The sequence below is a fragment of the Anthonomus grandis genome, chromosome 22 (genome assembly GCF_022605725.1).
Source record: "Anthonomus grandis grandis chromosome 22, icAntGran1.3, whole genome shotgun sequence".
In the NCBI taxonomy this organism is placed as follows: domain Eukaryota; kingdom Metazoa; phylum Arthropoda; class Insecta; order Coleoptera; family Curculionidae; genus Anthonomus; species Anthonomus grandis.
The window spans coordinates 35,367,159-35,381,087 of NC_065567.1; the positions used below are offsets into that span (position 1 = coordinate 35,367,159).

At 34.0% G+C, this 13,929-nt stretch overlaps 1 protein-coding gene across 2 annotated transcripts; it reads left to right on the plus strand.

The window, feature by feature from the left end:
• Positions 1-602: 602 nt before the first annotated feature.
• On the plus strand, positions 603-11,558 carry LOC126748918 (arrestin domain-containing protein 4). Of its 2 annotated transcripts, none has more exons than XM_050458458.1 (6): positions 603-1,037; positions 8,513-8,629; positions 8,691-8,908; positions 10,389-10,518; positions 10,571-10,824; positions 11,164-11,558. In XM_050458458.1, the coding sequence occupies exons 1-6, from the start codon at positions 917-919 to the stop codon at positions 11,335-11,337; spliced, it is 1,014 nt and encodes a 337-aa protein (XP_050314415.1). In that variant the 5' UTR covers positions 603-916; the 3' UTR covers positions 11,338-11,558. The 2 variants fall into 2 exon arrangements, with proteins under 2 accessions (XP_050314415.1, XP_050314417.1); XM_050458460.1 differs by having other exon boundaries at positions 604-1,037; positions 10,404-10,518.
• Positions 11,559-13,929: the final 2,371 nt, after the last annotated feature.

Consider the following 13,929-nt stretch of genomic DNA (forward strand, 5'->3'; position numbering starts at 1 on the left):
TTGCTCAGTTTATGCAGCAAAATATCCGGTACAAATTGTGTGATGTATGGAACAATAAAAAATTGTAAGCAAAAAAATTAGTACTAAATCAACTTAAAAACTTATTTTTTCTCCTCTGTGCCTACACTTTCCATTAGCCTAGTAGCAAAAATATTGTTGAATAAATATCGATAGTATAAGAGTGTTTAGTATGTAGGCTCGTGATAATGGGAAACATTCTAACCGTTTATTGAGATTTCAATTCTCAATCAACGTTCTAACTAAACATCTTTAAGTAAGTTCAATGATTAACCCACATTTCGTATAGATATATATAACCTACATACATCAATTTGTCTTCAGGCATAATAAAGCATCACTTATCATCTTGATCATTAGAAAGAGACGACAAAGAAAAAGGCGAATCAACCATGAATACCCACCTGCCTGCGCGAGCCTTGAAATCAACCAACACTTTCTGCTTACTTTTGGTTTATAGGTAATTACCATGGTTGCCGTAATTGTAAAATGAGAATGCAGAAACTCGTTACCATCGAGAAAATAAAAGCACCATATGACAACGTGGTATAATTTGATTTCGTCATTTCAAATAAATCAATAATTAACATTGACAAAAAACAACAAGATGATAGAGGCAAACAAGCCTTCTATTGCCAATAAAATTCTAGTTTTAAGAATTCGTTGAATATTCCTTCACCTTCGCTCAAATCAAGAAGGAATGGGCTTTAGGTGGTTTCTTGTGTCAACACCAATCTACCATACCAAGAAAAGATAAAGACAAGCAGGCGGCTTTAGACTTTAGTTTGGTCGGGTATAGCGAGTAGTGGCCGTGGCACGAAGAAGCTAATGTAGGTTAAAGCCGGACTGGTTGTGTTTGTTTGTTTAATGTGACTGTGTAAATGTCAAAACCGGAGAAATGCCGAGAAAGTTATTGAAATTTTTGATTCTGTTTGATAATACTTCGCTACTGTACTTCCCAGGACAATTCCTTTCTGGGAGGGTCCTGGTTGAACTTCAAGATGACACACCCGCGTTAGGTACGTGAACATTATGGTCATGTTTACGAGATTTTATCTATATAGAGAATGTAGCAGAACAGGGTTTTTGCAAAATAAATATTTATATAAAAAGTTTTCTCTTGCATTGAATTTCTTTCTGGTTATAATGCTAATCATTAGTCCTTGGGTTTGGTTGTGATGTAATGTACGTGCTTAATATAGAAAATAAGTTGCGTGCAACAATATAAGAATATTCGGAAATTATATGTTTAATATTTCAGCTGAAAAGTTCCAGGAACATTAATTTATTTTGGAAATAAATAAGGGAATAGGGTTCGAGATGATGACAGGTATACAGCAGAAAAAAATGTCAAGTTTTGATACTATTCGTATTATTTAAAAATAAATTTATCAAAATCATCTAAAATAATACTAAAATGGAGGATACACCGTAACAATTTAATCGGAAAATTTTGGGATTTTTGATCATTTCATTTTAAACAACTGAAAATGGGTTGACGTTCTGTGGAGTGACGAATGCACATTTTCACTATTTTCTGATGTCAAAAAATATGCGCCAAGTTTAAAGTACAGTGCCAAATTGCTGTGAAATATGAAAGAGGGCATATAATACCCAAATTAATTGATGAAGGAATCAAGTGACATACTCCCTGATAATTTAAAAGTCACTAAAGTTATTCCCATCCACAAAGGTAGTATTGCAATTCCTAATAACTACAGACCTATTTCTATCGTATCTAAAAATTATAGAAACTATTCTAAAAATACAAATACCACTTTGTGGTTAATAAATTATTCTGCAAACATCATAAGATCCTTCCACTAAACAAGCTATCATTAACTTACTAAATCATATTGTACGCTGACAGGAAAACAGTCATGTATACTAATATTATATTCTGTGATGTAACGAAGGTATTTGACTGTGTCTCACACACTACACTTCTACAAAAGCTTCATATTTTTGTTACAATGGTTCTAAATTATTTCCGACTAACAGAGTTCAATGATGGTCATTAAAGGTTCGGTACTGGGCCCAACATTGTTTTTTTTTATATCATCAATGACCTCATAAACTCAGTACCGAACGGTATAATAACGTTATTTGCAGACGATACTACTCTTTTGACTTTACACTCTGATCACAGCTTCCAAATATGTCTTAAATAAAATTAAACAGTGGCTTCAGCAAAATCATCTTGGTCTTAATCAATCAAAAACGATAGACCTTATCTTGCCTCAGAGGCCCATTAATATAGAAAATAGGGTGTCGACTAAGTAAGGAGGCATCCACTTTGATCCTAAACTGAACTCGTTGAAGCATGTTGATAATATTGTATAAAATTGTAAAAAAATATTTTTGTTCTCGGATATTTATGCAAGACGGATACCCGAGTTCCAGCTGCAGCACACCATGCCTTAATCTCATCTCATCTCACTTTGTGGTTGGGTTGGGCTATATAGGGATGATGTAAGGGGTTTAATATCCTAACATTGTCTTATTATTTTATTTACAAATGCTCACTTTATGCAATAAATCCGGTTTCACTCTACCTCAGCATCAGCATGCGACATCTCGGATTGATATCTACCATACAGTATGTTTGCAACATAGCAAACTAGGAATTAACGTTTTCTCCATAATATTCTTTAATAAGCTTTCTGGGTCTGTGAAGAATATGTCAATTATAAAATTAAAGCGTGCCTGCTGGAGAAATTATATTACTAAATACAGGAGTAGTGTGATTGTAAGAATTTCTATAGTAACGAATGTAAACACTATGTTTGTGCTTGAAAAAGAAATAAATGCAATATATCGGTCTAAGACAGAGATTATACTAGAAAATACGGCGCTACGCATTTGCAGAAGCCATTGAGATGGATATGTCAACAAGAATAGTGATCGGAAACGTGCGTCCAAAATAGTAAAAGATTGGTTTGCTCAGAAAAACATAACTGTACTCAAGTGGCCATTCCATTCTCTCATTATTGCCACACAGCAGCATGGTTTTATGCCTCAAAGTTCTTCAATGTCTAATCTGCTTCAACTGACCCAGTTCTTGAGTGATACGATTGATGATACCGGACAAATTGATGTGGTGTATACGGACTTCTCAAAGATCATTTCGTTGTGTTTCAAGAGTTATCCGCTTTTGGTTTTAGTAAATCTCTTATCCTATTTTTTAAATCGTATCTTTCATCACGCCAACAATTTGTGACATACAATGGTTTTAAATCCAACCTGTATGTGGCGTCGTCTGAAGTACCCCAAGGGTCAAACATAGGACCTTTGCTAGGTTTTGGCATGCAATAATTTGCTTTTTGCTGATGATCTAAAATTGTACAGAAGAATTGACAGTTTTGATGATAATATTTTTCTCCAAGAACAATTAAATATCCTGCATGAATGGTGTGTAACCAACAAACTGAAATGAAATATTTCTAAGAGTAAAGCGGTGACATCTACTCGAAAGAGTGAACCACTGTTTTAAAATTATAATATTGATCACGAAAATCTAGTGCATTGCAAAAGTATAGGGGACTTTATATCAAAACCCTTAAAATACTGTTTTGCTCATTGGCGCGGTCAAGGCTTGAGTATTGCTGCCTGGTATGGTATTCTATTTACCAGGTCCATATTGATGCCCTGGAGTGTGTCCAAAGAAATTTCCTCAAGTTTTTGCATTTTAGAGAGAGTGGTATTTATCCGCAAAGGGGAATTGATAATACTATTTTGCTACGACAGTTTAACATTGATTCACTAGACTTCAGAAGATTGCTTATATCTCTAAATTTTTTTTTACAAACTCCTTCATAACGAAGTTGATTCTTCGATAATAAATAATATCGATGTTAAGCTTTCGGATACCACACATAAATTCGCGACAACTTTCTATAATAGGGCTCCTAGAACCCATGTCGCTAGAAAATCGCCTGTTTTTATAATGACCAAAAAATTTAAATAATATTTCTCATTTGTGTGATGTGAACTTCTGTACTCTTAAGCGACTAGATATTACTATTAGGCAATATTTAGTTTAGGCATAATTTTGATTTTACATAATTTTTTTTTTCTTTCTTGTAATTGTAGTTTTTTTAAGTTTTACTGTTGAACAATAAACAATAAATTAAATTCAATTTCCTCATTTAACATATTTACTCGTATTTAAATGTATTCCGATATAAAAAATTAACAACTGTTTAATATCATTAAATCAGAGAGACCACAACTTTAATCTGAAACTCGAGGTTCTCGTTTAAGTGAGAATTAAAACACTAGATATACAAAAATACTCAACTGATTTATTACACAGTTATTTCGATTTAAGACTGCCAATATTCAGACTTGAGCTGGCCTCTAATACAGATTAAGTAGACCATTGTTCTAGAACATTCGCCAAGTTTCTACGTGTGTCCTGAGATGTGTCCGCCGCTCGCTCATTGACATAATTGCGTTTTAAAGAAAAAGTCGTATTCTCTTTTGTAGGATTTTTTTATTACTTAAACAAGCCATCATAAGCAATTGCTTTAAGAATTGCTAATGGTTGAACCTAATTTATCCAGATGCAAAATTACTATACTCTATTTCAGAAGTGTGTAGAGCAATAAAACCTCATTAGGTATGCAAAAGTGGTACCTGGTGACCCACCAATATTTTATGCCACTACCTTAGTTGGGTATTAGTTTCAATGTAAAATTCTTTCTTTTCGTTGATTGCAGGTAGTGCCACCCGGTTTTGGGTCAATTTATGAGTTTTGCCCATTGTTACCCACTGATAAACATTGAAAACGGTTCGCCAAAGGCGTGCAACTGGGACTTGTTTTTTACCTTATCATTAATGTACTTAAATGCTATTTTATTTTAGAAAGTTACTTTTGTTTAAATGGAATAATATATTTTTTTCACAAATTTATTGAACATAATATGTAGAGTAAAACAGTTGAAAATGTCACTTTTGGATCTGGCACTTTTTGAACAGTGTATAACAATTTTAAATTATAATAGATTGTAGTCTTCTTCGTCATCTGACGAACTGTCATCACCTCTTGACATTATAATTAAAGGATCGACTGTCTGATCGATGAGGTTGTCAAGATCCCACATTTTGTCCTCTTGCTTAATTACATGCTGGACTGCTTTTCGCCAATTCTCTGGTGTCGCTTCCGTAATGGCTTGATCAAACAGTAGCTTAACATCTTTCATTTTAAAAGTCGTGTTTTGTCTTGCTACAAATCCTTTTACCTGCGCCCATACAGTTCTATAGGATTTAGTTCGCAATGATATGGCGGTAAGCGCAGTACAGTTATATTATATTTTTCGGCTATATCTTCCACGGCGCATTTCATGAAACGAGTTTTGTGTAAGTTTGCTATTGCCAGCAGTTCTTTTTTTATCAAATTTGCTTCAAACGCAATACCTTTTGCAGTCAGCCAATCGATAATTTCTTGCTTTCTCCAACTTGAAGTTGGCGTCTTCTCTATTTGCCGTGAATGATAGCTTGCGTTATCCATAACCACCACCGAATTAGCCGGAAGAAATTTTATCATTTCACCAAAATAGTCCTCGAAAACGTCTGAGTTCATGTCTTCATCGTAATCTCCTGTGCGAGTCGACTCAAAGGTTAGCAGACCTTCTTTTAAAAATCCCTCTTCGCTTCCAATATGTGTGATTATAAGTCTTTTTCCTTTTCCCGAAGGTACTTTAATACCCGTAGACAGGCCTTCTATGAAAGCTTGGCGACCACTGGTTATATTTTTGTCTTGCCACATTTTTTGGACTATATAACCTTCGTTAATCCACGTCTCATCAAGATAAAAAACTTTCTTTTGCTCCCTGCGGTACTGCTTGATACTTCTCAAGTATTGTCGTCTCCAACAAACAATTTCGTCGCTCTCCAGTAAAAGTGCTTTGCGGTTATGCTTTTCCCAGGCAAAATCCATATTTTTTAAAGTTTTCCATAAAAGTTTTCTACTTATCAACGGAATACTGTCATCTCGGCCAAGCTCCATTAAAATTTTGTCTAAGGTGGGTATTTCCTTTTTAAAATAAAAAGAGTGAACTTTTCTTCGAATTATACATTTAGCATTTTCATCATGGACTTTTGTAGGTCGTCCTGGCTTTTGCTTGGGAGATTCCACTTGACCTGCTACTTTTCTTTCCCGCAACAATTTGGTGGACTTTTCAATTCCACTCATTCGAGAACATTTTTCAACAATTTCTTGCACAGTAAAACTAGGGTAATCGTGTTTTATGCAATCATGTACATTTAAAATAATAACTTTTTCACTCAGCGATAGTGGAGAATTTTTAGTACATCTTTTCGTTGGACTGAATACCTCCATTTTTTAAATATTGGGATAATAATATTGTGATTACACTACAGCGTAGCAGTGACTACTAACGTTTAAAATATGATTTAAAAGTATTTAATCTCTTTCAAAATAAAGGCATTTAATCCGTGAAAATTAAATTCATAAATATTATAAGTACCTGCGCCTATGAACTACCACGAAATGTAGCCAAACAGAACGGAATTCCCCAGTTTATTGCTCTATACACTTCTGAAATAGAGTATAGAGATGTTCTTATTTACTTTCTGAAAATTTGATTTTCTGTAAAATAATTTTAGTGTCATATTGTTTAAATTTCTACAGTAATTGTAAAATTACATTATAATGGGCCAATTTGTTGGATTTTATGTAGTATCTCGTAAAGTAAAGCTGATTTTAAAAAAATTACATGACATAAATATGAGCTCAGTTTTGGGGACACTAACAATTATGGTATGAGGAAACTTCTTTTAACTTTGTTTGCTTAAAAAATTTAGGGAAAAAACGAAAAATGACCAATTTCGTTTTTTTTAATTTCAAGCACACGTTGTCTTTTAAATAACAACTTAATAACAACTGTCTTTTAAATAACACTCTATTTTTTATTTTTGAATAGTTTTAATTTTGATCGTCACTGTTGCCCTATATATATAATAAATTTACCATAATTTTGATCATGCATATTTTACGTCGCCAAAATCAACCTCTTTTTAATATCTCCTTTACTTTTAGAGATACTCCACAATAGCAAAGAAATTTTCTGTACATTATTTAATTTTTTTTTAATAATATTGGGGGCATTATAGAAATATTCTGATATTTCAGGATAAATGTCTACTTTGATGACCTTTGAAGTATTTCTTGAGTTCATATTCCTAGTATAGTTTTGCATTATTAGAGTTAATGATATAAGGGGAAAAAATAAGTAGTACAAAATTAGTGGACGTGATAAGAATCAAATGTCAATATTTTATTATAAAAAAAATGCGTAACAGACGCGACCCACCCTTGGAGAAACACATCTGAGGTAGACATGTAATTTTTTATTGTCTTTTGATCACTGCCTTTAATTAAATGTTACTTCATCATGTCCTATGTGAAGAAAGTGGTTCTAATATCGTAATTTTGGGATATGTTCATGGGAAAAAACATACGCGTTATTTTTTAAATTCCTTGTCATATAATTACTAGATACTAAAGTATTTCTATAAATATATACATATTTAATTAGATACTGAACAAAAATGGTATATATGTGTAGGATTTTTATGTAATGACTGATATGTTATACCACAACATCTACCCACATAAAAAATAACCATACCACTGTATCAGGAAATAAATACTATTTTGTTCACAAATGAACGATCTTATTGTGTAAGCAATTTAAAAAAAAATCTTTGAATGCAGTGACTTCAAAGGTATAATAAAAATGTTTTATTAAATTAAAAAATTTATCTCAGCAGAGATTTAATAAGTTCAATGATCGGCTGCTATATTAAAAATAAATATTTCGTTTAAAATTATTCTCTTTGAATATTAATTTAAATGACACAAAACTGGTCCAATTGTCTTCCTTTTCAGGCTTAAAACTAATGATTTATTATATTACTGGTACCATTCCGAACCAGTTAACAAATGTTTTTATTCTCAGCAGGGATTTGGTAAAAATCTGTTGATCTTGACAGTTTTAATTTATATAAGTGTATTACACAATATGCCATTAATTAAACCCACAATAACCAACTAAGCGGAGGTCGCACTTAATAGTTTCAGTGTTCTGTTTCTAATATATCAACCAATAACTCTTCTTCCGATACTCAGGAAACAATAATCTTCCTATTGTAATTTCATTTCTTGGTCTGTTAATAAATATAAAATCCATCTCAAGTTTCACACCACCTTCAGTCGGTCAACATACAAATTGCTGCTATATGTTCTTTTAATAAATTCTTGAGAGGAAAAACGCGTTGTCTTGAAAAGATTTGGGCCAGAGGCAGGTGACAATGAAAACCCACCTCCAAGCCGTAAAACTCGATTCATTTCAACGAAAGTCTGATCGGTTCCTTTTTTTTTTTTCAATATTTTGCTGCCTGGTTCAACAGCATGATTTTGTGGCAAAAGGTGCATAAATATACTTGTTCAATTAGTATTTTTTTTTAGGACTACATTTCCATGTAGTTGGAGAGGGTGTCGTCAGGGTCCGAACTCCCCGACAAGAAAGGGTTTACGACAAAGAAAACTACATCGATTTCCGGATGAGGCTACTTGGTGAACCCGGTAGGTATAGAAATTTTAATTTGCAATCTCTGATGCTTAAAACTGATTATTTTGTCCTCAGGTCAGGGTCCTTCAGTACTGTCTCCAGGAATACATAGTTTTCCATTTAAATTAGGTCTACCCTTAGGATTACCTTCGACGTTCTTAGGAAAGCACGGTTGGGTTCAGTACTATTGCAAAACAGCCCTTAGGGAGTCAAGCGGACTTACACATAAAAATCAGCAAGTTTTTATAGTCATGAGTCCAATTGATTTGAATTTAGAACCAGCTGTATTAGGGGTAAGAAATCCAATTCTAGATAAGCTCTGACGTGTATCTTAAGCAATTAAAAAAGGTTTTCAAGATATTTAGAGAAAATTACTAGTGTTTTAAATTAGTTAAGGTACGATTCAGAGGCTTAAACAATCTCGATACGTATTCACTTATATATTGGACATACATCCGATATCAACTTATGGCAACAACGTATTTCACGCCAATACTATCGATTGTAAGGGCTAAGAATCGCATAGACTCGCCGTTGATCGTGCTAGCGTTGTTGTCATACGTTACGAGAAGTAGTGCCGATTGATACTGTTAAATCATACGTTTTTTAAGAAATTTGTTAAATTAGATTATTAGCATGTTCAAAATCTTTATGGTTGTGGTGGGCTATGTTTATGAGTTTTGTATTGGGAATTATATGGTTAATTAAATAAAAATTATAACTTACAGTTACAATTTGTAAAATCCTATATACATATTTGCAAAAATGGTAGAAAAATCCATCATTAGGAGGCACTTCTCTACTACTTGGGATTCCCTATCTCATGAAAAAAGTTTATTGAATCCCTTCCCTTTATACAGAGTTTAATATAAAATATAATTATATTAATCTATTAATAAATATAGTACTATTATAAAATATATTTACATTAATAATAATTCTTATATACTTATTGGAATCATAAAAATTTAATAGATGAAAAAATAATACAGTAGTTTCCAATAAAATACTCAAAAACTTAAATGTTGCATGGTTTTAGCTTTAAGTTGTTCATTTTTGAAATTGTGTATTTTATATCAAGCACCTAATTTCAATAGGATACGGATCACATCACATCTTGAATTTTATTCCAAGCATCGATACTTATACCACTCCGAATGTTGTGCTTTTTTGAAAAATGCACAAATCTAACTGTAAAAAAAATTAATTTCAATATAGGTGTCAAAAGTGGAACGTGGATCACCACGAATTACAAAACATCAATTTCTATCAAAATAAGTCCTGGATACTGGAGGTGCTATTTGAAATAAACTTATTATAACCAGAAGTGACAAAAAACTATTCTTATAATATTGTCATGAAATAATATGAATATTCTTAACAGGGTTTCAATCAAAGAAAGAGAATTTCTTCTTCAATAGTTTCATATAAGAACGTTGTCTGTACCTCAAATAGTTTCTGCATTAGAGATAATTTTCTACATTGCTATTACTTACCAAAAAATATTTTTTTACACGGTTTTTTATTTATGTATTGTGTTCTTAAGAATTTTTACTTTTTTCCATAAAAAGCATGACTCAGCACTCTATACTATGTAGGAATTATACTAGATATAGCTAGACTTAGATAGAATCTATGTGTTATCTGGATGTCTATGTTTCTTTGGCTGGGAATGTACTCTTGTAGATAACTCTGCATCACTGTTGCTTTATATTTTTTCACAGGTGGTGTTTGCATGTTAATTAATAGTTTACATTCCCAAATCTAATTTAGACCATTTCGGGACAGGAAACTTTCCGGTGTGAAGTAGAACATAAATTTGGAGTTAGCTGCGTTGGGTCTGGAGCTGTAGTTTGCAAAGTTACCTTGGACAGAGGGGGATATGTGCCAGGAGAAAGTATAGGTACGTTTTTAAGATTCTTACACTAACACATTTTTTACTTTTGGTTTTCTAGGTGTCTCAGCGAGTGTATCAAATAGAAGTAGGTTAACTATTAAAAGTACCAAAGCAGCGTTAACAGAGACAATCACTTACATGGCCAGAGGGAAAGTAGTTCAAACAGAAAAAAGAGAACTGGCGGTACTTACTAGGGGGAAAATTAGACCGGGAGAGACGGACAGATGGGACAATGAACAACTCTATATTGTTCCTTTGCCTCCTACGAATTTAAGAGGGTGCCATTTAATTAAAATTAATTATGACGTATTTGTAAGTTCATTTTTACGATTACGTATATTAGCTGCAGTTACACAAAACAATTTTATCGAGTTTAATTTTAAAAACTGTAAACGAACTCTCACTTTCGTGACTTGCCAAAAGTTTCGCACTGATATTCTCTGAGTAGACCATAAATGTTTCAGTTTTGTGAATCCCTTCTCGTTATTATAAATAAATAGTTGGTCTACGATTAAAAATTTCTTAAATGTTCACGGTTATATCAAAACATTTATAGAATGTTTGTTACGTTGTACGTGTATACTTGGTGAATGTGAAACATTTCCAAAATACACTTACTAATAGTGATCATATGTTAATTCTCATTTATAGTTCATAGTAGAGCCAAGCGGACTGCAAAAAGATGTAAAACTACAACTTCCAATAGTGATGGCTACTTATCCACTAAGGTCGTCTGACGATGAAAATGGAAACAAATCCGGCACGCATTATCCTTCGACCCTTCCAATATTCAGACCATGGTTGGAGGATAAGTCCCAAGATTGATCATGCAATTAAGGAAACTAACCACTATTAATGATCTAAGTGTATAATTTTCTAATCCATGCCATAAACTCTAATCATAATATAGTTAAACCCCAGATAATTATGGCTGTCGTCGCGGATGAATGCTGAACTACGGAATGGAATGAGGAACTTTACAGGAATGCTGATGACATTTATATAAGACTATATAATATACATGGAAATATAAAAGTAATATTAACTATTCAGTTGTTATTATTTGTTATCAATATATGTAGTATCTGGTATTAATTAATAATGAGGGGAAAATATACATCATACAGCGGGTTACATAACTCATAATATGTCCTGGATTCATGTCGATTATATTTAAATACAATTGGAAGCCTTTTACGAAGCTAGTGGACGAGCTCTAAGCTGGCCTGGAGTTTCTTCCTATCAATAGTTCGAGCAACGAGAAATCTCAATAAGTTTGGAATTGATTACAGGCAATTGAGCATCTCGATGCCTGGGGTGAAGTAACTTCCAGCCTCCTTACGTACCTTTTGTATAAGTCTCCCACCTCAATATTTACTTTGTTTAAGTCTTTGAGATTTCTTGTCTCATTTAAACAAATTATACTTGGTAATTCCTCATTTGAGTCTATCGCGAAAATCAGAGAGCTAAACTAATAAGATTTTTTTTACGGAATATATTAGCACAAAAGAGCAAACTTTATGGAACATGAGCAGCGCCAGTGCTACGAAGGTGTCTGTAGATAATTTTGTTAGTTCTGCAAATTGTAATGTTCGGGAAAGACGTGCTTTGGGAGTTGATGAAGTCTCGATATAGCGACTTCGTATATGCAGAAGCACTGATGTGTGTGGATGCAAAGCTTCATATGCTTAGAACATTGAAAGGCCTTTCAATGCAGGCTTTTTATTTTAAAGAGAGCCTTAAGTTTTTGAGAAGCTGCTTTAGCTATTCCCATTACATTATCATGCCAAGACATATTGCCTATAACCTCCACATAATAAGCCTTGGGGCAGCAGAGGCAGTCTTTGTAAATCAGCAACCTGAGTCTGAGCTGCGTTAAAATCTCTCTCTAAAGATGGATTGCACTCACTCCACTCCAAAATAATGTTAAAGTCGCTATTAATAGTTATTACCTGGCGACGCCTATAGCACTAGAGGTCGGCTGACGTCATCTGGTTGGACAACTGGAAGGAAGACACCAATGTACTGTAAAATGGATTAGAAGTCTTTTCGAGAAAGTGATATAAACAGGAAGAAAGTATGGGGCAAAATGCAGGCCTGAGAGATACCATCGTTAATTTAAAACGTCTGCAAGGAATGTCCATCAATACCTGAATGGATTAGTTCTGGACGAAGCTTCCAAGGCAAGCAACGAGTTGGTGGCAAACGATAAGAACACAGTTAGCTGAAGGGGTTTTCATGCCAGACCCTATCGAATGCCTTTGAAATACCCAGAGCTATTGCGCGGGAGTCACCATGCGTGACATCGTTGTTTTCGATAACCATACTGACGGTCGCTAATGTTGGTCGACACCAGGTATTTCAAAATCTGCTTGTTGACAAGTACCACAAGCGAAAAGCCCTCTTTAGTATGAAAGAGAAAACAGTTTGCACAATAGAGGTGTCACCACGACTGCACATTTTTTAATATCATCGGCGGTATTCCATCAGGGGTGATGGTTAGTGTTCAAGCCTTTGAGAAGTTTTTCAAGATCTCTGTCACGGAAGACTATATCTGGCATCGAAGAACTCTTTCATGGCAAAGTCGGTGGTATTTTGCCCTGTGGGTTCACGGTATAGTTTCATGCGAACATCTGAGCCAGCAACTGCTTTTTCCTTCCGTTGTGGTCATTTCAATGGAACCATCATCCCTAGTCAATTGTGGAATTGTTGACTTCGAATTATTGAACCATGGATTGAAGAGCTTTTCAAGGTATTCGGAATATAAGCCTCCATACCTCCCAAAACCGCATCTGGAATCTCGCTTATACATGCTGAAGATTATTCCAAGGAAACGAAGAGAGGAACTGTTTTAAATGTCTCCAGTTGGATGATCTATAATGCAAACTCTTCGCTAGTTCACATGTTGCGGTATTAATTTGTGATCTGATGTTCCTAGTGGTGCATGTACAGTAGTGTTTTACGAGCCATGATTTATCGCGAGATCCCCTGTCTATCAAGGATTCTGGTTGGCTCTTCTGATGAAGACGGTAAGTACGAAGTTGTGTATAACTCTGGTGTAGAGGTCTAATAGTTTCCAGCCGTTCTTGTATAAAATGTAATGTGTTTAAAATGTTATTTTAGATTGAGGATAATTTTGAAGAGATTTCCCAGGTAGATAATATTGGTCAAAAGCGATTCTGGGGACGAAATAAATGAAATAAAAAATGAGCCAAATGATCCATTTGCAGGGAATCATTCTGACACAGATCCAGAATACGAGCCAAGCCGGTCTCCAGCTCTTTCAAGGTCTATTGCCAATTCAGATGATTCAATTATTGACAACGTAAACCGCCCCGAAAACGAGGCTGGAGAAGATTTGCAGAAGGCAAATACGCAGATGGATAATGGCAATTTTCCTTTTGCTTTTGGAGTTTC